Source organism: Manis javanica, chromosome X (assembly GCF_040802235.1).
Source record: "Manis javanica isolate MJ-LG chromosome X, MJ_LKY, whole genome shotgun sequence".
NCBI classification, from domain to species: Eukaryota; Metazoa; Chordata; class Mammalia; order Pholidota; family Manidae; genus Manis; species Manis javanica.
The window spans coordinates 15,666,472-15,690,853 of record NC_133174.1 but is presented as its reverse complement, the minus strand read 5'-3'; the positions used below and the strand labels follow the sequence as shown (position 1 = coordinate 15,690,853).

Sequence of the window (24,382 nt, the reverse complement as noted above, 5' to 3'; positions counted from 1 at the left end):
AAATATATATACTCATGTCCAAGTCCCTGTCCCAGATCTGTGAAGCCACAGTCTCTGGGATGGAGCCCAGAAACATTCAGGTTGTTTCAAAAGCTCCTCAAGTGATTCTAATATGCAAAGAAACTCAGAATTCCTGGTTTAGGAAAAATAAGGAATGGCTTATATTTAACTAAACTGATGTATATAAATCAGTCCTCAACACTGTGCTTGCAACATATGATTAGATATTTTTAGTATAATTTTGCAGACTATACTTTCAAAACTGAAACGTTACATAGCTTATAAATTATGATTGTACAAAAGGATAAAAATAGCTTTAATTGCAACTGCTTTGGAAAATCCAGAATGAAGGCTCACTCTGAGGGGGAATGAGTGTTACATATTATTCAGGATTACTTCTTGTAATCAGATAAGCCAGTACCATTCTTCTAGAATCTAGGGGGCCATCAGTTGGGACACGGAAATGGCTGCAATTACAGATCACTTTAGGTTACGTTTTTTTGCTGTAAAAGATTTCATTGTCATCGCTGCTAAGATTAATCGTGGCTTTTTTTTTTCCATTTGGCATCTTGCGGTAGTTTGGTGAATGCTAACGTTCCCCTTTCCAGAAAGTATCAAGTACTAACAGCTGTGACTCATGTCAAGGGATTCAGCAAGATGCCTTAGCCATCTGTTGGCTTCCTGCAGGTAACCTCCTGCCACCGTATCTATCAGCCTAGAACTGACAAACAGAAAGCAGCTTCGAAAATGTGTCCTCCATCTTGAAACTTTCTCTTCTTGTTCTTCTATTCTTTTTCTGCCATAGTTACCTTTAGGCTGCAACAAAGAGCATCTCCTTTACCAGGGTGACCAACCATGCCTGTTGGCCCCTGGAATGCAGAACTTCCAGTGCTAAAACTGGGACAGTCCCAGGCAGACCAGGACAGGTTAGTCCCCTTACCTTTACCCAACCAAGTCTGACCTTTTCACACTTGCTACATCTTTATAGCTCAGTGTTTCTCAAACTTCAGCATCCAGCAGACGTTTCATGGTTAAAATCTTCTTAAAACATAAACTGTGGAGCCCATTTCTCAAAGTTTCTGATTAGGTAGGTCAGGGGTGGGACCTAGAACTTCTTTGTGTATTAGAATCATTTGGGGAGCTTTTGATGCTTTAGATTGTGGCTTCTGCTGCTCTGGGACCATACTTCGAGAACCGCTGCTATAGTTCAACATCTGGCAGAGAAAACGCAGATTTCCTCCCATTATGAAGCTCAGTATCTCATATTCTATTAATAGTCCATCAGATCCTCTCATGCACACAAATGCTGTCCCAGGTATTCAAAACTGACACAAAGGCAATGATGTTCAGGCAGGCCTGGGAACACAGTAAATGCTCAACAAATGCTTGAACAGGTTCACTGACCCCTGTCTGGGTATGAGATAATGGTCTCAAGAATGAAAATGTGACTAACATTTTCCCCCATATCAACTAGACGAAAATACTTTGTCTCTTTATTCATCTCCTCCAACAGCACCATTACCATGTATATTTCACCTATTGTTGGTGGAAATATAAATTGGTACCACTTCCCTCAAGAGAAGTTGGGTAAGATGTTATTTTACAACCCTTAAGCTGGGCATACCATTTGACTCAGCAAGTCCTCCACATCTAGGCATTTCCCCTAAAGAAATAATCTGTTTTGCACAAAAACTTAGCCATAAAACTTACCACACAGTTTTGGTTTTTTTTTTTTTACAATAGTGAGACAGCCTTAATGTCTATTGGTAGGAAATTAAATTAAGGTGCTTTGATTCAGTGGAATACTATGCATGATGATGTAGAAGAATGTGTAATAAATTTTAAAATATGTATAGGTAAAAGTTAAGTTTAAAGGACAATCAACAAAATTATTGGCTGTGGCTCTTTTTAAATGATATTAACTACAAGAATTTTTCAGCTTATTCTAGGAATTTTCTAGATTTTCTACAATAAATATGAACTACTTCTGTAATAAATGTCAAAGACAATTGATATTTTTCAAGGGGAGACAAGTGAGATTATGACCGTCGAGATAAATTGGTGACCCTGCTCCGTGGCTTCCTGTCTCCTGCTACCACATCTCCTTCGCAGCTTTCTGACGCTCTCCTCACTCTGGCTCACAGCCAGGTTGCTCCCAGTGAGGGTCCCACTCACACCCCACCTCTTTAATAGGATTGACCCTGGTAATCATTCTGTGCTTTCTGCTACCAGGCCTGCAGCAATCCTGTCCCATCCTCTGTGTCTGGAAACAGCATTTGTCCTGCCCCACGAGTATGTTTTCAGGAATGCCCTGAAGGTGGCCAATGTGTCCCTCCAGGCATTGGTCCTGGGACTCACCGCAGTAACAGCAAGGCCATGATGTTGCAGGGATTCCCACTGGAGGGCACCTTTGGCCTCCAGTGGCACTACCCAGAATGTCATTCTTAGCTGCACCCTTGGTCAAGCCTCAGAGATGGGGTGGGGTGTGGGGGCTGTATTAGGGCCTCAAAAGTCCTCAACTAGACCAGGACAAGAAGTCTTAAAATAGCTGTAACAGGTGTCTCACAACCTTGCTAAGTTCATCATCTGGCAGTTTGGCAAACTGTTCAAATCTTGTTCATGACTTAATTCCAGCTCGCTTAACACAACTTTTTAAATCTCAGCACAGCTTGTGAAGCAAAACCTTTCTGGAGAACACATGTAAATATTCTGTTTAATGTAAATAAGGTAGCTTATGGCACCTCTCAAATACCACCCACCCCCCACTCAGTGCCATGCCCGGCAGTGTCTGTTGTCTCTGTGCCAGCCAGTCCTCCTTCGTGTATGTCCCAAGCTCCCTTCATTGCCTAGAGAATGTCTTTCTCATTTTTATTTCTGCCCAAATATCACTTTCACTGTGAAGCCAATCTTGACTCCCCCAGATTAATCACTCCTCCTCAACGGCTCCCAGGATGCACTCACACCCTTCTGTGGCACTCAACACAATGTCTTAGAAATGGCTGGGAACAAGTCTGTCTCTCCCAACTCCTCAAAAGCCAGGACTCTTAACAGCTAAGATTTATTGAGTACCGACTACAAACCAGTCTCTCTTCTAAGCACTTTATATACATTTTCTCCTTTAATATTAATGAACGCCTATAGGATAGTCACTAGTATTATCTCCATTTTACAAATAATTGATCTGAGGTTTAAAAACATTAAGTAACTTGCCCAAGATTACAAGCTATTAGAGGCCAAGCCAAGATTCAAAATCAAAGCCCACACTCTTGAGCACTACATCATGCCATGTTATACATCTTGGCATGAAAGAGTACCTGGCAAATCATAATATCTGTATTAGTTATCTCTTGCTATGTAGCAAAGTATCCTAAAACATAGTGGTTCTAAACAATTAAGATTAGTATCTCACAGTTTCTCTGGGTCAGGAATTTGGAAACAGCTTATTTGGGTGGTCTGTCTCAGGGTCTCTCATGAGGTTACTATCAAGACATAAGCCTGGGCTGCCTTCACCTGAAGACTTGGCTGGACTAGAAGATCTGCTTCCAAGATGGTGCACTCACGTGGCGCTGGTGAGGGGCAGGAGGCCTCAGGGCCTTCACGTGTGGCCCTTTCCACCAGCTTCCTGAGCGCCCTCATGACATGGTTGCTGGCTTCCCCAGACTGATCAGTCCAAGAAAGCAAGGCAGAAGCCACAGTGTCTTTTATGACCTAGCCTCAGAAGTCACACTCTGTCATTTCCACAGTATATTGTTAGTTACGTAGGTCAGTCTTATTCAGTGTTGGACTGGCCTACACAGGAGTATGACTACCAGGAAGTGAAAATCACTGGGGGGTTCCATCAGTGTTAAGTGAACAAGTGGAAAGAAAAACTAAGAAGTGCTCTGAGTGTCAGGATCTCTTCCAGATAATGAGAAGTTTGGATTAGGTGATCACTTAAGTTTCCTCCCTTCTAGCTCCAAAACTACGGAACACCATTCCCAAATTGTCCCCAGACTGGAAAGTGGGCTCAGGGATTTAATTTCTTTAAATTCCAGTAGAGGCCGAAGGTGTGTGAGTATCTGCTAACCCGGCTTCTACGTTACGGTTTCTGGAGGAGTCAATGAAGAATAAGAAGTTCTCCCAGTTTGAAACACAGTTATTTCCTTAACAGCAAAACAGATCTATGTTTGATTTCAGGATTAATGTGATAGTCTGATGCTAATATAAGCCCAGCCTCTGGATGAAAGCTTATCTTCCTTAGCAGAATATCTGTGATTAAACTGGGACAACCAAATCCCTCGTGTATAACAGCAAAGATAATAAAATCATTGGTTTTAGCCCTTAGGCCTTGTTTGTTTTCAAGCGGAGGTTTTATTTGCTTAAAATAATTATTTAGTATGATTTGAGATGTGTGAAGATTAAAATGAATATTGAAATGAAGCATTTTTCAGATGCACATTGCTACTGAATAAGTGAAATACATTTTATTCTAAAGCCCCAGTCCATGTTATTAGAAATGAATACCAAATAAAAGCTCTTCACTACCATTCCTCCACCCCTAGTACCACCATCTGACTAGATCCAAAGCGGTTTGCGTCAGAACACTCTTTAAAGCTCACTGGGGCCCATCCCATCACAGTGCTCTACTCCAGGGGTTGGCAAACTACAGTGTGAATCGTTTTACTACAACACAGCCATGCTCATTTGTTTCTGAATTGTCTATGGCTGCAACGACAAAGCGGAGGATTGGCAACAGAGACTCAATGACTTGCAAAGCCAAAAGTGTTTACAATCTGGCCCTTCACAGAAAAGGTTTGCCGATCTCTGGTTTACACATCTGGAGGCTTGGCCTGAGGTAAGCTACTATAAGGCCAGAATGTCTATACATGCTATAAGCTGTTCCAAAAATGTTTACTGGGGGAATGGAAGTGTTGCTATTTATGCTGAGGTATTATAGTCATGCAGTAAAGGTACAGATTTTAACAGAAAGATAATGAGGTTTTAACAGACATATCACCTGTGCCATCACCTCCCAGATCAAGATGTTTCCTGGGCCCCTAACCAGTCACTACCCCCAAAAAGGGTTGCCATTTACTTTAACTTCTATCACTTAGATCACTTAGATTCGTTTGCCTGTTGCTGAACTTCGTAGGAATGGAACCACGCAGTGTTTCGCTAAGCATAGAGCAGTTTTTCTTTTTCATTGACTACTGTGTATCATTCCACTGTATGCCACAATTTATGTACCTACTGTTCTGTTGATTGACCTTAGGCTCTTTCCAGGTTTTTGCTATTATGAATAAAGCTGCTATGAACATTCCTGTTGATATCTTTTGGTGGGCATAAGGATCCATTTATTTTATCAAGAGTGGAATTTCTAGATAATAGGAGATATCAAAAAACTGCCAAATACTTTCCCAAATTAGTTTGACTTTTTTGAACATACAAAATTATTGTTTTACTTCATAAAATCATTTAAGAGCAAAAATCCAAACTATTTCCCTCCCAAACCTTCATATTCTGCTGTTTATCATGTGACAGACTAGCTATCCTGGGGATTACTGGTGTGCCAGTTTTAGATACACAAACCCTGACCTTGGCAATATGCTGGCACTTTTCAAATTCATCTTGTTAAATCCTTACCAAAAACCCTATGGGTTAGGTAACCTCAACATGTGACAGATGAGGACAATAGGGGTCAGAAGAAGAAATACCTTGGCCAACGTCATATGACTAAATCAGTGGCACGCAAAGCCTGCCATCAAGGTTCTCACTCTTCCCCCACTAAAAGCAGGAAGATCAGCTTCATAGTTATAAAGTTAGGGAAACACCAGTTTAGGCACCAATACCCTTAGCTCCATGTTTTCCTCTTTGACCACCTTATCAATTCAAACATAATTACTTTCTACAACGGCTCCTGACTATAACTCCTCGGGCAGCACACTTAAGTCATTATGATGTCACACTACACTCTGTGTCTGAAGACATTGCTACCCAGCTTGATGAGAGTAGAAAAAGAAGAAGCTATAGCATCCTACAGACATCTAACATTGAAAGATCACCACAAATCACAGGGCTTCCACTAATGCATGGATTTGTCAAAAAAAAAAAAGTTACAGGTTGTTATATTTTCTACTCAAGTCTCCACTGCAAGCAAATGCAGACATAAGCGGCATAAATCAGAAAATGATAATGGGAACTGAATGAAATTCTCATAAATCACGTTACTAAGTATAGTTACATCTTAGATGTGAAACCCAATTAAACAGATGGCCACATGCTGTCAGAATCAGCCCCTAATCAATAAAGATGTACATTTTAGAAAATCACCTCAATTTTTCACTTCCTCAGTGAAGCAAAAAGAAGGCAGTTGGGGGCTGGGGAAGTCCCAGGAAACTCGGTGGGGAAATGTAAGAAGGAACTCCACCTGTCTTAATTTGTAGTCCAGAAAATCACAAAGGAGAGAGAGGGGAAAAAAGTCACCCAAAGGATTCCTTGTCATCTTGCCTGGGAATGTAATTTACAATGAGAGGAAGCACTGGTCATTAGGAAAATAGAAACAGCTTGAATCTCTTAATTAAAATACTGCTTCAAATTGTTCATTCCAAACCCCCTCTGCTCATGAGCTTTCAAGAAGCCACTGGGTTACCCTGAAATGGTTGCTTCTTCATTAAACCCCTGATAGGATCATCTCTTCCCAAACAAGAAAAAGGCTGAGCAGGGGTGAATCCTGGAGGTAGAAGTTTATTAGGTATATATAAATCCCCAAAGGAGCTGTAAGCATTCATTGACATTGGAAAGTGGGGGTAACACTGGTTAAGAGTCCATCTCAATGCCTTTTCTTGCATAAGACCTGATATTACAGTCACTAAACTGGAGAAAAGTAAGTCCACCAATAACAAGAGGTGATGTAAAAGAGTTGATGAAAATACTTCTGTACTTCTGAATACCCACTTTGGGAAACATTTGGTGTGATCTGATAAAGTTGAGTATTTGCATACCCTATAAACCAGTAATTCCATTCCTTCCTAGTATATGCCCTAAACACTTGTTTCAGGTGACATGTATGAGGATATTCAGAGCAGCTTTCTTCATAACAACAAAAACAAAGAAGGGAGGTACACATAGGTCTATAGAACAGATAAGTAATCTGAGGTACAGTCATGTGACAGAATATAATACAGCAGTGAAAATGTAAAGGCCCTACTGCCACAGGCTACACGGATGAATCTTAAAAGCATGTTGATTGAAGCTCTACTACAAAGCCACAGTAATCAAGACAATTTGGTACTGGCACAAGAATAGAGCCACAGACCAGTGGAACAGAATAGAGACTCCAGACATTAACCCAGACATATATGGTCAATTAATATACAATAAAGGAGCCATGGACATACAATGGGGAAATGCCAGTCTCTTCAACAGATGGTGCTGGCAAAACTGGACAGCTACATGGAAGAGAATGAAACTGGATCACTGTCTAACCCCATACACAAAAGTAAATTCAAAATAGATCAAAGACCTGAATGTAAGTCATGAAACCATAAAACTCTTAGAAAAAAACATAGGCAAAAATCTCTTGGACATAAACATGAGCGACTTCTTCATGAACATATCTCCCTGGACAAGGGAAACAAAAGCAAAAATGAACAAGTGGGACTATATCAAGCTGAAAAGCTTCTGTACAGCAAAGGACACCATAAATAGAACAGAAAGGTACCCTACAGTATGGGAGAATATATTCATAAATGACAGGTCCGATAAAGGCTTGACATCCAAAATATATAAAGAGCTCATGCACCTCAACAAACAAAAAGCAAATAATCCAATTAAAAAATGGGCAGAGGAGCTGAATAGACAGTTCTCTAAAGAAGAAATTCAGATGGCCAACAGACACATGAAAAGATGCTCCACATCGCTAATCATCAGAGAAATGCAAATTAAAACCACAATGAGATATCACCTCACACCAATAAGGATCGCCACCATCCAAAAGACAAACAACAACAAATGCTGGCGAGGTTGTAGAGAAAGGGGAACCCTCCTACACTGCTGGTGGGAATGTAAATTAGTTCAACCATTGTAGAAAGCAGTATGGAGGTTCCTCAAAAAGCTCAAAATAGAAATACCATTTGACCCAGGAATTCCACTTTTAGGAATTTACCCTAAGAATGCAGCAGCCCAGTTTGAAAAAGACAGATGCACCCCTATGTTTATTGCAGCACTATTTACAATAGCCAAGAAATGGAAGCAACCTAAGTGTCCATCAATAGATGAATGGATAAAGAAGATATGGTACATATACACAATGGAATATTATTCAGCCATGAGAAGAAAACAAATCCTACCATTTGCAACAACATGGATGGAGCTAGAGGGTATTATGCTCAGTGAAATAAGCCAGGTGGAGAAAGACAAGTACCAAATGATTTCACTCATCTGTGGAGTATAAGAACAAAGAAAAACTGAAGGAACAGAACAGCAGCAGACTCACAGAACCCAAGAATGGACTAACAGTTACCAAAGGGAAAGGGACTGGGGATGATGGGTGGGAAGGGAGGGATAAGGGTGGGGAAAAAGAAAGGGGGCATTATGATTAGCGTGTATAATGTGGGGGCGGGGCACAGGGAGGGCTGTACAACACAGAGAAGACAAGTAGTGATTCTACAACGTCTTACTATGCTGATGGACAGTGACTGTAATGGGGTTTGTGGGGGGGACTTGGTGAAGGGGGGAGCCTAGTAAACATAATATTCTTCATATAATTGTAGATTAATGACACCAAAATAAAAGAAAATTAAAAATTAAAAAAAAACATGTTGATTGAAAAAGCACAGTTGCTTAAGTTTGCCTGCAGTATGATACCATTTATTTTATCAAATATTTTCTCACATACTTTATAACTTTTTATGCGCTTGCATGTCACATATTCTTTTGTATATACCAAACATTACGTAATAAAACACATTCTTTTAAAATGGATGATCTAAAAAATTTTCTATTGCCCAATAGGATTATTCCAAATAATATTATAATTCATATTATAAACAGCAGTTAGAATTAATATCTCAAATATCCTAAGTTCCCATGTACTATAGGCAGCTCTTCAACTTGGAGCTATATCAAAACACCATTTTGTACATTTTAAATATGTACAATGTTTATTTGTCAATAATATCTCAATAAAGCTGGGAAGTGGGGGCAAAAGCAATGGTATTTTTGGGATAATAATGAATATTTTTATAGTAAGGAGTGACATTCCAAATAGTCAAAATATTTAACAACTGGGTTGGTTATATAAATTAGTATAGGAATCAAAATTATCACCATCTGTTTGTTTTCCTTCTGTTCATGACTTTCTCAGACCGAAGTCCAGCAGGGACTGCCATTCCCAAAAGTAGCCACATAAAAGTGACTCTAAGGAGATATGCTTACTGGGAGTGGGCAGCCACAGCCTTTGGGCTGTCCTGTCTGCCCAGGAGTCCTGTCCAGATGAGAGCTAGCACAGAGGATTGATGGCAAGCAGGCAGGAAGCCTCACTAAAGTGGCATTGAAGCCCACTAAGGTGGCATTGAAGCAAAAACATGAAGGAAGTGGGAGCACAAACCCTGCAGATCACTTAGAGAAATTTTCCAAGGCCCTGAGAGCCCTGACTATAAATGCCAAGAGGGAAGCATGTCTCCTGCTCTAGGAACAGGAAGGTGGCCAGTGTGGCTGGAACAGTGGGGAAATGAAAGCAGCGCTAAGAGGCCTCTGGGCCATTACAAGTAATTTGCCTTTGATTCTGAGTGGGATGGGAAGCTGATCATTGGTTCTGAACAAAGGAGGGACAGGAGATGATTGTAAAACATCTTTAAATAACTGCAATATTATATTTAGAACACACTCTAGGGGGGTGAGAACAGAAGCAGGGAGGTCAGTGAGGAGGCTATCACAAATATTTGGGGAGAGATGGTGGGGGCATGGTCAAGGGTGGATAGTCTTTATAAATTTCAACCCCAGTATTCAACAAGCAGCATAGAAATGTGCTTAAAACCATGACATTAGATGCTATCACCAAGTGAGGGAATGAAGATGGAGACCAGAGGAAGTACAGGGAGCACGAGAAACCAGCAAGGGCTTGAGAAGGAGCGACCTGAACCTCCTCACAACAGATCAGCGCCAACCTAAATTTGGTGTTTGTCATTCTTGCGAATGTTTTCCTACTTTTATTACGTAAGACTGTACCTCTAGACAACATAGACTTGTCCTGCATGCTTTTCAACTTTATTTTTATGGCATCATACTCGATATAGGTTCCCAAGTTGTTTTTTCCACCACACAACCTAATGTTTGTGAACTTCATCCATGTTAATACACATTGCTCTAGGTCACTCATTGTTCACTGCCATGTGGCATTCCTTTGTGTGAATGTGCCACATTTGATTCATTTCCCTGTGGAGGGACACATAGATTATTCCCCTTTTCCTGCTATTACAAACAACACTGCTGTGAGCATTCGCACATGGGCCTCCTCATGCAGACTGCTTCTAGGGCAGTGATTCTCAAACTACATTAGAGTCACCGAGAAGGCTTAGTAAGACATATTTCTGAGCCCCACGTCCAGGGTTTGTGAGCAAACAGTTGAAGGGTGGGGCCCAAGAATGTGCATTTCTAACAAATTCCCCCATGATGCTCTTGCTGTGGGTCCCAGGACCAAACTTTGAGAAACAAAGCATTAGGGCAAATGCCAAGAATGCAAATGATAGTCATATATATGCATGCACATCTTCAGCCTTTCCAGGTATTGCCAAATTCCTCTGCAAAGTGGGTGAAGCAATTTACACTTCTACCAGCAGTGCGTGTGTGTCCCTCCTGTCTACACTTGGTGCTGTCAGATTTTTAATTTGTACCCACCTGATCTTTAATAATTTTTAAAATTTATTATGGCATTTATAATTATATGTACTTAATACATACAAATAAAATAAACTCAAGACTTTACATCATAGGGTTAATTAGAACATTTCCAAGCTCTTCTTACAGATAGTCCCCTCAGGTTTTATAATCTGCCTGGTCATTTGCTTGTTTTTCCTATCAATCCTAGAAATACACAAAATGATATGGACAAAATCAGTAAGAACACATTATAAAGGGAAAGTGGAAGCCTGCTCCTTTTCATGACCAACTTCATTGTAGTTTTATTTATTGTAGTTGATCTCTTTTAACTCAGTAGTGATTTAAAGCTTAAAAAAAAAACCTTCCAAGGTGAAGGGAGTGAGAAAAATCAGGCACATGGACAGGGAAACACTTCATTCACCAACATACCCGGTCACTTTGGGAGAGAAATAAATAAATCATAGTCACGGAAAAGTTCCTTCCATTTTGTAGCACATTACCAAGGAGACAAGAAGCCAGGTACTCACGGATCTGGTTGGTGGATGCACTGTAGAAGGCATTGACAGTCGTTGGATTTGTGAACCACCTGCAGAAAGAGAAACAAACACCACTAAGCAATCATCATTATCCGAGTAGGAGGGCACCAAGAACAAACAACGTGGTGGGATTCATTAGCAAATAACCAGGAAACTATGGGGAAGTGGGATGCACGGGAAAATGATGGCCTCGGTTAGTTCGGACTATTGCTCCGCTCAGTGAACAATCTCATCCTAAATTGAAAATGGTTCAGTGAAAATATATTAATGTGCCTGGTTATTCACTGTCACTAACTTAACAGAAAAAGTCAGCCCCAGTGCTTCTGAAACAGCCTTAATGAGAAACTCTGGAATCCAAAGGGCTCTCCCCACAGATGGAAACGAGGCAACATGTTGACGTTTGGCAGGCCCTGTCACTGGGTCTGTGGGACAGCTAGGTTTCCACGCTGCATCCCCTCTGACCTGTCCATGAAATGTTTTGGATTGGTGACAACGCAGAAGTCCATGTAAAGAGAGATGAAATGTACAACCACGTTACCAGAGGGCCTGCCAACTCCAGTGCAGAGTTTACTGATTTAGGCACCAAAAGATCTAATTGCCTTCACCTGCCTCTGTCCCTACTTAGCTGGGTTGTGTTGGAACAGTCCCCTACCTTCCCAGGAGTTCAGTTTTAGCTATGAAATTAAGGTATGGTATTAAGAGATCTTCAAATCAACTGTAAACATTTATCTCCAAAAATCATTCTTAGTTCAGGGGCCACACAAAATTGGGCACCAGGCAAGATTTAGTCCACAAGCCACAGTTTGCTGACCCCCAACTTAAATGCCTATGAATTTTGGCCACTGTCATTTATAACTAAAACCAAGTAATTTGTCTTAAGCTAAATTGCTCAAAATAAGCTTGCAGAAATCCCTTTTCAGGACAATCATTTTACTAATTTATGAATACCAGAATAATTATGTCAGGCTAATAATTAACACAGACTAATATGAAACTGGTAGGAAATCCAAGTGTTGATTCTAGCTGGTCTGCCCAGACCTTCTCCCCACCTATAAAGAAGTCCATGAATATGTCATTCTATTATCATTATCAGTAGAAGTGGCATCAGCTAACATTCATTGAGCACTTACTATGTCCAATGCGCTTTCTATTCATATGTTGCTCCCACAGCAACTATAGAAATTATTAGCCTATCTCACACAGCAGAACAATGAGACTTACAAGCACTGCATACTTATACAAGGTCTGGCCTGCCTGACTTCAAAGCACTTTTCATTAGCATTATGTCATACTGGAGACATTACTAGAAATCAAGAAAGTTGATTTCTAGTTAAAGAGTTGATTTATCTCCTAGTTAAAAATGAAACCTACATGCATTTCCATGAACTGTATATTCTTTTCCTTCAAATTTAGGGTTAATATTTTAAGAAGCCCTAATGTTTAGTACAAACTTACTGGCTGGCCTACTATCCTGAGAAAACACATAAAGGGGAAAGTACTTTATTGTCCTAATGTTACTTACTACCTATGGTAGGTAGAATTATGGCCCTATAAAAGATGTCCATGTCCTAATCCTTAGATCCTATGAACACACTACATGGCAAATAAAACTCACCTTTGCAGATATAATTAAGGTTAAGGATCTTAAGAGAGGAAGATTATCCTGCATTATCTGGGTGGGCCCAATCTAATCCCATAAATCCTTAAAAGCAGAGAACCTTCTCTGGCTGGAATCCTAAAGATGAAACGTAGGAGAAAGTAAGAAGAGATGCTGCAGAACAGGAAGTCAGAAAGATTCCCAGGGTAAGAAGAATTGGACATACTGTTGCTATCTCTGAGATGCAGTGGGCGATGGGGCAAGGACCAGAGAGAGGCTTTAGAAGTGAAAAGTGCTCCCAGCTGACAGCCAGCAACAAAGCAGGGACCTGAATTCTACAACCACAAGGAACCAGATCTGCCAACACCTGCATGAACTTGGAAAGGATTCTCTCTGGGGGCTCCTGCCAAGAGCACAACCAGCTGACACCTTAATTTCAGTCTTATGAAACCTGGAGCCAAGAAACCACCCAAGCCATCCCATACTTCTGACCTACAGAACTGTGACATAACACATTTGTATTGTTTTGAGTTGCTAGGCTTGTGGCAATTTGTTACAGCAGCAACAGAAAACTAATACATTACCCAAAGAACCCAGCATTTATATGTCTGCTGTTCGGCTCAAGAGAAGAGAATCCATGTACCTCTCAACTTGGCTTCTAAACAACATTGGACCAAACCATAATATGTACAAAAGACCATGTATATTCCTAGAATTTATCCCTCCCAACTCCCCTACCTTTAGCAAAAAATAAACTTGTAAAACATTAGCAGGTAAGAGCCATGTAGGAAAAGTATTTCTGCTGATGGACAAAGGTGGACAAAACAAAGAAATCTAAGAACCAGACAGGGCCTGATGGCACCTGTAAAGCTTCAGCAAGAATATACAACACATCTTATTTCAGACACATGATCTCCCCTTCCCTGACTCCCCAGAGACCTTGCTGAGTCTAGGGCCTACATTTAAATTGCAATTAAAATGTACTGAATTGCAATTCCTTTAAATGATGTGTGTAATCACTAGTTCTCCATAGACCCCACCACTCCCTATCATTCACACCACTCTAGGTCACCATTTGTTAACTGATTGAGCCCTGGAGGCACACAAGTTTGTACAACTTATCTCCCAACAAGATTTTAAGTTGCTTGTGGGCTGAGACTATTATCCAAGTAGTATGTGCTGAGCAGGAGATCATTAAATCTATTTAAGTGAATTTATTGCTATATACATCAAGTTGAATAAACAGAGTGTCATCCAAGTACTTTCAATTCTTCTTACTATGACTTTAGGGTGTTCCTGCAATCTGTGTTTGGGAAGGACTTAGTGGATAAGGTAGGGAGAGGTTTCATATAAAATTCAAGTCCAAAAATATATGGGGATGAAATCATAATGGACAGTGGTATATATAAAGGGAGTATAATACTGAAATACAATAATCTAAAAGGAAAAGACATTGATACCAATTTCTTTGGAAGTTCTAAAATAGATACACATCAGACTAAAGTTTTGCATTCTACCTATCAACTCTTAAAGACAGTTTAGGGAATAGGAATGGAAAAAATGAATATTTATTGCTTTATTACTGATATATCCTATAGATTATATCCTTCCCAATTCATTCTATAGACAACACTTTTGCAAACAAAAATTCTGGGCAGGACCATAATATGATGTGTTTTTACATATTTTTTTTCAAAAGATAAGGAAAATCTAGATATTCTCATAGCAGAATGAGAGTGAGTTAATAGGGAAGCTGGCTTAAAATCATTTCTGTCAAAGAAAGGGGATCCTGATGGGGAGAAATTATTTTTGACTCAAGCCAAGCAGTGGAGTAAATCCTCTATTTTTAAGCAAGCCAATGAAGTGACAATTCTAAGAATGAACCCCTAAGTATGTACCTTCAGGGATAACCACCCAATTAATTTCATTTTTGCTGACATTTTCCATTGCATTAGAAACTTCTTAAGGCACATTAGTTCAGCTAAAATGATTCCATGAGAATGAAAGATAAAAGGTATTTATCTCCCATACCCACAAAGAAGCAAAATGTTATCTGAGGGCTTCGTAGAAGCAGCATCATGATGTGCTGTTCAAAGTAAACTACTAAGTGGAGCTACTCCATAATCATCCCCACTTGATCAACTCATGAATTTTCAGCCATAAAAGATGTCAATTAAAACCAATGGGTATCATGAAGTTAAAATTCCCTATAATGCCTGAAAAGGACCAGTCCAAAATTTCTTTTAAAAATTGACTACCATATCACTTACCATAAAAAAAGGACCTTATATTTCTTAAAGTTGCTTTCCCTGAAATAGACATATAGTCTGAGGAAACAAGAATTCCTAGCATAACACTGATATTCATTCCTGAAGAACTTTTTCAGAAACATTACCTAATTTAATGTCCTTAAGAAAGAGGTATTCATTTGCACTGACAGAGAGGAAAACTACACAAATCACACAGTTTGCCTAAGCCCACAAGATCAGCCAACATTCTTGCAAGGCATGAGTAAAATATTAGAAATAGTCAAGGCCACTAGCCTCTGACATCAGTATTTTAGGATGATGTTAAAGATGACACATTTAGGAGTTTTTCAGTTAGCAACCTAGGCCTTGCTACACACTCGAATAACAACAATTTTTGAAATTCAGAAATTAGCTTGGCAGCATCTCCAATATGGCAGAGCCCCTGAAAAGACCCTGAAAATATACAAAATTATTACTGCGAGCCTTGAATTTTCCACAAGTTGTGAAAAGAAGAGTTTAAATTGATCTGAAGTAAATCTGCAAGGGCAGGGTGATTCACACCAATCTGTGACTACCATACTCTATGGGGACGCTCACTGGGATATTAGAAACTATTTGCTGAAGTTGTCAGATTTGAGAAACCAGTTTAGCGACCTTAAACCTAAAACTTCCATTGACTAACTTAGGTTGGGAATGAAGCAGGAGAGATCCTGTGATGAGAGAGGAGAACCAAGGACAGGGGGCAGGTAGCTTTAAACCAGTTATCAGTCATTTGCAAATAAATTCTAAAGCCTTCCGCCTTCTTCCTTTGTGCTTTTGTTTGGAGTCAAGGATATGGGTATGGTTGTGGTTCAGCTTTAGGCCTACATCTTAAAGTCAAACACTTTTAACTAACTTTGTGGGTGCATATTGTAGATGGGAGCCATGGCTAAGAGGAAGAGGCAGTAATTACAGCGTAAGGTAGGGTACAGGGCCTCAAGTTTCTAGAGGCCAGAACAAACCAGGCAGTTGGAAGAGAGAATAAAAAGAAACCCAGAGAGCATAAAAAGAGCCAGCCAATGATCTGGAGACCAGAATATTGATCAAGGTTAAAAAGCGGGCCATGAGAAAAACAAAAGCGTGGGCCATGGAAGCCAGGCTTCCAGCTACGATGATATGAAAAGGTCAACAAATTCTTTCCTCAAAAATCACGTATAAAATTGGACAAATGTCAGCACCCAACTGTTTTAGGGCTCCGGGAATTGATCAAAGAAAAAATAGACTGAAAAACATTTAATTTTGCAAAAGTGCTAGAGCTTAGCAGTAAGTAAAACAAGAGTCTGTAGTCTTTTTGCCTGGCACTGCTCCCATCCCTGCCAGCTAAGTTAGTGAGAACTTGGTTTTATCAGGATAAGACTGGCTGGAAAATCAGCTCCTTTGCTGCCACAGAAAGCAGACTCAATTGGGGGTGGGGGTAAAAGCTGCAGTTCTGTCAGCTAAAAGTGGTCAACTTAGTCAAAAAGAAATGAGGAAAATCCACAGCTTTGTTAGTGTGAAGTCACGGTTCCCACTAGGGAGAGTAATGGGCCAGCCAGAAATTTAAAAGGGAGATCCTGGAACTGAATGAGTCATAGAAGGGTGAGATAAGCTCTGTATTCATCCCTGGCTGACTGGGAAACTAGGCACCTGTATGGGAAGACCCGAGGCCCAGTGGAAAGCAAACTCCAAGGTCAACTAAGAACTGCCTGTGACTGAACACACTCCCAACCCCACGTGGAGCAAGTGGCAGAGGGCAGAAGCCCTACAAGCTAGAGGTGCTTGAGTACAAGCTCCACTCTCATCCTCAGCTGAGCACTAAGCTATGCAGACACTGGGACAACCTCTAAGAAGCAAAGCTAAAAAATAAAAATAAGAATTTTAAAAATGAGCAGAGACAACCAGGGCCACATTCTGTAGGGGAGATAGATTCTACAGTGTAAGTCCAGGAAAGTTACTTTGAAAAAAAGCCTCAGAAAAAAAATCAGAATCTACAGTTACTATAATGTATTATTTAAAATGTTTTCAACAACAAAAAAAGCTATGCTATTCAAAAAAAGAAAAACTGTTTTTAAAAAAAGCAATCAATAAAAACTGACTCTGAGTGAGCCCAGATGTTGGATTTAGCAGACTTGAAAGCAGCCATTATAAATTAGTCCAAAGAATTAAAATAAACTCTATTCAAAGAATTAATGGAAAATATGATGGCAATGACTCAATAAATAAAGACCCACAACAGAGAATTAGAAACTATAAAAAACAACCAAATGAAAATTGCAGAGTTGAAAAGTGTAATAATCAAAATGCAAAATTTGTTAGAGGGGTGAATAGCAAATTTGAGAGTTCAGAAGAAACAATCAGTGGATTTGAAGACAGATCGATAGCAGTTATCCAATCTGGAGAAAAGAGAGGAAAACATTAGAGAAGTGGGTCATAGCAGAACAGTCAAAAGAACCAGCAGGCAGAACAAAAAGTAATCTAAACCTGAGCTGAGGAATTTCTCAACTGTGATGCTCTTATTCATTTGTAAAATGGGGATAATAAGTAGTACCTACACCTCACAGAACTGATGAGAGGATAAAATGAATTAAAACATATAAAGTACTTCCTGGCACAATGTAAACACATACGAATTGTTAACTGTTATCATTATCATCACATACATTTTGCTAAGGAAGAAAATCTCAGCTAGCCCTGGCCCCACAAATCCCTAGGGCAACTTTCCTTTCTGTAGAGAAAGTTCCTACAGGCAGGTGGGAAGAAGGGGAATATATCATATCAGCTACTAGAGACAAACAACAGCACTGTCAGTTCTTGGACATTTATTACCTCAACAAATATCTTCTAGTTACTTCTTCATAACTATACAGTTACTTTTACATTTGCAATCATACTTTATTTTTCAAATACTTGTTCTTCATTAAGGTCTTCAAAATGTTACCTGAGTGTGACATTCTAGAGAAATTTGTTTTATATATATATATATATACACACACACATACACACATACGTATATATGTGTGTATATGTATATATGGATATGGATATATATAATCAGATCTAGAAATGATTTGAATGTCTGCATCTTAGTAAGCCTCCATTCAATATGTTCTGATGCCAGTGCAGCCAAAATTAGATTGAAGAATTGATTTCATATAATACCAGAAATAAAAGCTGACAAAACATAACACAGATTTTGCCAAACCAAGATAACTGGCAAGCCAGCCTCTCTGACTTTAGAGGAAATACAAGGTTTGATCTAAAGAGACTCCACTTCCCCCCAACATATTTATGAATTTCTTTCCTTTTTTTATTTTATTTTATTTTTTATTTTACTCACTCTGTTTTCGGAACAGCTTTCCTCAGCCAGAAGAAATCAGACTGCGCTAAATACTTGCGGGTTTGCAGGACGTTGCCAAAGTAGTCAGATTCTGAAAACCTGATCTGAATAAAACAAACCACAGTCATCATTAAGTACAGAAAACAGAGGGCCCTGAGAAAAGATTTCAGTGCATAAATGACAAACCATGGGAGAAGCTACAACTCCTCCCAGCATCTCTTAGCTGTCACTGGTTAACCCAGTATTCACAAGTCCATGAAATTTAATCTCAGTGATTTTCTTTTAAAATAAAAAGTTCAACAATCAATATGAGCATTTCTTATGACAGTAAAAAACAAGAGAAGCTGCAGTAATTTACAATGCGTGTCATTTGCTTTATAATTGAAAAATCTACTTTAACCTTTACAGAACATATTACCTTAGGTTTGAAATTTCTTAGCCCACGAGTCCTCGATCTTCCCTAAAATGTGTACTTTGTCACATAAGTTCTAATACCATTCAGTTTAGTCAGCTGAAAGATCATCTAGCTTATCAATGATGATTTAGTCAAATGTTAAAATCCAACTTACTGAAATTGGCATTTGTTCATGAAGAAAAAAAATAAAAGTGATTAAGAGACTTTTTTTCTACTCTAAGTACAATGAAGTCACTAGAATAACTTCATTATTAGCAAAATTTATCCAGTAACACTCAAAAAATGCTCGGGTCACCAAAAATTAATGAAATTACAGAGGCAAATCATAGATTAAAGCTTACATGGAAAACAGGAAGTTGATAGCTCATAACAATGTTGTATATTGAAAATGGGGAAACTGACATAATTGATTCTTGAGTTCCTTTTCTTTTTTGGCAAGGAGGATGGCAGTTTCAAGTCTATGAGAGCTCTTATCTACAAACTAGCAGTACTGTGAATAGTATCAGTGTAACAGTGAAAGCAATGGTTTGTAGTGATGTCTAATTCTTAGATTTTAAAATATATTAATGTGGCCAGCAAAATAAGGAAAATACACATTTGGATAAGCAGATAACCAAAAGTAATCAAATTCTTAGTAGCTGCAATATTTTTGTAAATTTAAGACATGATACTCTTTTAAAAGCAAAAATTATAATATAGCAAATGCATATATATGAAACCCACAGGTATTACATTATAAATATGAATGTATATATGCAACTTGGCTGTTATAGACCTGACAGTCACCTATTTGTTGGCCAATGACTGACCCTCATTTACTTCTTCCCTAACATACAGTGGGTAATCGTTATGTCTGTAGTAACTTTTGTTAATGATTCATCTTAACAACCTTTCCAGGGACCAGGCCAAAATATGAAGGAGGAACAAAATGGCTAAAGACACAGGGAGAAAGGCAGGAATGAAAGTATCAATTCCCAGCATTCCTGGTGTTCTACTAGTTCGTTACAAAAACGTATGACTTTAAATTGTCCCTCCTTCAAACTTCTCAGAGGGGTGCCTGGTAAATAATTAGTGGTATAGTCACATAACAGAAAACAGTACAGCAGTTTAAAGGAATGGGATGCATGCATGAACATGTAATAATCTCCAAAGCAATGCTGAGTGAAAAAGGCAATTTGTATGTATGAGAGAAGTTCAAGTTATAAAACATGTAAAATAATACTGTGTATTGTTTACAGATACATGCCTAAGTAGCAAAAGCATAAAGAAATGCATGGGAATGATGAACACTGTATTCAAGATAGTGTTAATATCTAGGCAGGGAGGAAGGACATTTTGCCAAGGAAGATTACACAGAGAATTTCCACTGTATCTGTTTTACTCATTGAAAATGTGTGCATGCATGTATAAAGCTAATACGGCAGCATATTTAAAACTTGTTACAGCTAGGGGTACTCAAAATATGATTTTACATACTTCTCCAGTGTGTGAGATGCTTCATAATAAAAATAAATCTTACAATCCATTGTAAGACAGATCGATGTTTATGCTCAGCCTCAGAAGAAACAGAGTAAGTTCCTTGTTTTAGGAAGCAACCTTAACAAGCAATCCCAATGCATTCCTGGATCATAGAGTCAAAAGATGTGTCCACTGCTCAACTCTTAGCCTTTTTCAGCTTTTGTTCCCAAGAAAGCTCTACCAGAACATTTAGTATATGACTGTAACTGATAGAAATGTCAGATGTGTTCTTGGATTCAGAACACTTACTGGGAAATTCTCCCAAAGGAATTTCCTTCCAAAATTCTGACTTTTTTTTCATATCACTGGGATCTGGTGTTGCTTTTAGAAGAGTTTGCTCATTGTGATACCTTCCTGTTCCATTAAAAAAAAAAACTTGACATTCAGGTTGTTCTGTGGACATTAAATGGAAAATCATCCAAAAATTTCCTAAAGAGTCCCAAGTTTAAAAATACTTTAAATAAATAAGGTCCTACCATAGCCGTGAAAATCATCCTGGGAGAGGCAAGTAATTACAATTTGCCAACAGCTTATCAATATTTACAAGGACAATTTTAACTTTATTTTAATTATTAAACTGGGAATATTTGTTATTTCTCAGCCTGGTTCAATTGATCTACTCCATTTTTTAATGGAAATCAAAGGTAATAGGGAACAAATTTTACTTATTTTTGTGAGACAGGTTAAGTGTTTGGGGGTAACGAGGGGCCAGCTGCTGTTATTCCCATATGATAGATGGTTAACAGCTAAAGAGATTATAGAACTTGGCAAAGCCATACATCCAAATCATTAAGATCCTACTTCAATGCTATTTTTATTGGTCCTAATAGGAAAACCTGTGATTCAACAGAAGGAGTACAGGGAAGGAGGTGGCAGTGGTAAGAATTACAGGTGGGAGGAGAAGGAGTGATTAATAAATCATGGTACAGTTTACTTAGTATCATACAGCTGTCAAAATAATGGACCGAAGGCTATGGAAGACAAGGGCAAAACAATATGCTGACTGTAAAGGTCAGCATACAAATTATATATAAGCATCAATTACAGCTATATAGAAATAGAAAGACAAACTAATACCCTAAAACAGAAGTATGTATTATTATGTTCAAGTACCAATAGTATGGGTGCTTTTTCATACCTTTTCGCTATCTCCCAAATTTTCCACCATGTGATAACACTTTAATAATTTCAAATATTTCAATAGGCCCTCGAGTGAGAAAAAACTATGAAACTCAGAAACCATTTGGAAAGTTCCTCTTGTAGAGATATCAACATGAATGAACGCACATGAATATTTAAAATCACTTGCAATCTTCAAAAACATGTTTAAACTCTTCAAGGGACAATAATTGGTTCAAAAGCCTCTTGTCCTTTCAGTTACTGGTGAAAATCTAGGTCAAGTTGATAATGACTTTCAATAAATTCCATCTTCTGACTTTTCAACTGAGTGACCTTTGGGGAGCTAATTGGGGCCCTCCTGTCATTTCCCAGGAATAGGGAATCCAGATCATAAAATTCAGGGGAATCTGAATTTCTGTTTGTAGAAATCTCATCCTGGATGCCAAGCACCAAACGCCACAGACAAAATGGAAGAATAAAGCTGTCACCCCCAACAGAAGCGAGGAACACGTAATAAGGGCAGAATAAGGAAACGTGTTTAGCTTCTCTGTAGGATCAGTAAGTATATGTTGATAAAACACTATGTAAATCAGTAGGAAGTATAGGTTCTAGAATAATTTTTAACTTAAATTCATTTAAAGACACTCAGAGATATATCCAAATATCTACAAGAAAGATTTTGTTAGACACCCAAAGAATTTTCTGAATATTTACTAGAACCCAAATTTTATATTTACATTTTCCCTTATTTAAATAGCAAAGTAATCGGCAAGACTGCTGTATTTAGATGGATTTGCCCATAGTAGTAAATCTGTACACATATATACATACCTACATTAGACCTACCTACTATATATTCATACCTACATACGGGGGTGATGTTCACAAGGTTATCAAGCTGCATATGTGGTACACATAAGGGTGACCCTGAGGAAGCACCAGCTAGCACACCAGCCAGGAACCTGATGGAACCAAATGCCCTGTCACCACCCCTGGGGTAAGGGGACATCTCGGTTGGCTCTGGCCAGTAGAACACTCAAGACAGAGGCCAGTGTGTCGGAGTTAGAGGGCTGGCTAGAAGGCTGGGGGCCACCAGGGCACCCCACCTCCAGTGTCTATTCTTGGCTATGATGGCCAGAGATTCCTTGGGATTGCTGAGGGCAATGTTTTATTTTACCTTTTACAAAACAGTAGAGAATTACTTCGGAATTTTAACAACCTGTTTTTCTGGAGCATTCAACCTAAATATCACCACACTCTTGCACAGGGGCAATAGCCCTATTTACACACAAAAACATACACATAAAGACACACTCCACTGACCAGAACAGACTAAGGCCCACCCCAGAGAATATTATGTGGGTTCACATATCTATATACCTCTATATGCATATTTATGTGTTCATGTATGTGAGTATTACTCACCGGAAACACTGATCTTCTCTGAAAAACTACCCACATCCAATTCTCCTAAGTAAATGTAAACCAGCTGTGACTGACTTTACCCCCTACTACAGTTCTCCATTGGCTTTCACAAGAATGAGTGAAGTGCCTAATGGTCCCGACTATGTACTGACTGTCTCTCGGCTACATGCCCACCCTTTTACTCTGCTCTACACTTCTGCAGCTGGGAATCTGCAAAGTACGATTCCCGACCTCGTGGACAATTGGCTTCCTGCCAATAGGAGGCACTGGGAGAGATCAGCAGGTGACAGGAAGAGAAAAGATGCTGTGTTTGTTCTCTTTCATTCTCTTTCCTCTTCCCTCTTCAGACAATGACTCTGGAAGAATTTTCAGGCCCTCCTCCACAACCCCGCTAGGAGTGGCAGGTCCCCCTGCGTTCTCCTCCCTGATGGCACCACGACCTCCTCCCTTCTGTGCCCCTAGACACAGGGGTGGGAGCTACTTCCTGAAGTTATTAATCTCTGGTTTACACCTCACCTTCCTGATTTTTTGCCTTCCAACCCATTTCCCGTATTGAATCTCCTCTCTTTGAAATACTTCGTGTGGTTTTGGCTTCCGCAGCTGATACAGCGATCTTTCCAAAATTGGTATCAACAGACTCTTGAGTCTATTTCCATCAAGGATTAATGAAGGAAAACTTGGTAAGGCTAATTTGAAAATGGACTGACACCTAATTGTTTCGGCACATTAAGTAGTAAGCTTTCCTGATTGCTACTGGGTGTTCACATAAAGGGCATTTCCTTTCTTCTTGCCCTTTTCAGAGACTATAGAAACACTGTTGCTCAGAAATACTTTGCTGGGTATCTCAGTTTACCTTGTCATCCTCAGAGAAGGGGAAAAGACAGTGTTTCTCTAATTCTTTACATTTGCATATGTTATTTTCCATTTGCTCTTATCTCCACATGAGCCCAACTTCAGTTTTTGACCTTTCTCTTTGACCTTCACCTGAGCCATTAATCTCTATCTCTAATCTCTATCCTCTTTCCTTTTCAGTTTGTGTCTGATGAATCATATCTTCAATTGTGGCAAATAAAGTAAGCGGTTTTTCATTTGTAACAGTCTCTCATGCTCAGGGCTTGAATTACCAGAAATTTTTTGTAGGCCATACAGTAGTCCTTATCAACATGTTTCTCAAAACTGAAAACACAATCTCACTGTGGGCCAGCAATACTTCAGTCCTTTTGCTATTAACCTCAGTGACACTATTACTATCTATCACTTCAAGCATCCTTTACCAATTTTCAGGTTGGGTTTTATTCATTTTCTCTATCA

The 24,382-nt window shown here is 39.1% G+C and overlaps 1 protein-coding gene across 1 annotated transcript in view; it reads right to left on the bottom strand.

Moving 5' to 3' along the window:
- Nucleotides 1–24,382, bottom strand: part of PHEX (phosphate regulating endopeptidase X-linked) — a 184,883-nt gene that overhangs the window by 31,797 nt on the left and 128,704 nt on the right. Inside the window, exons 14-15 of the mRNA XM_037020426.2 lie at nucleotides 18,595–18,698; nucleotides 11,385–11,443 (exon numbers count right to left, since the gene is read on the bottom strand). Coding sequence (XP_036876321.2) covers nucleotides 11,385–11,443; nucleotides 18,595–18,698 — 163 coding nt within the window. The remainder of the gene's footprint in view (nucleotides 1–11,384; nucleotides 11,444–18,594; nucleotides 18,699–24,382) is intronic.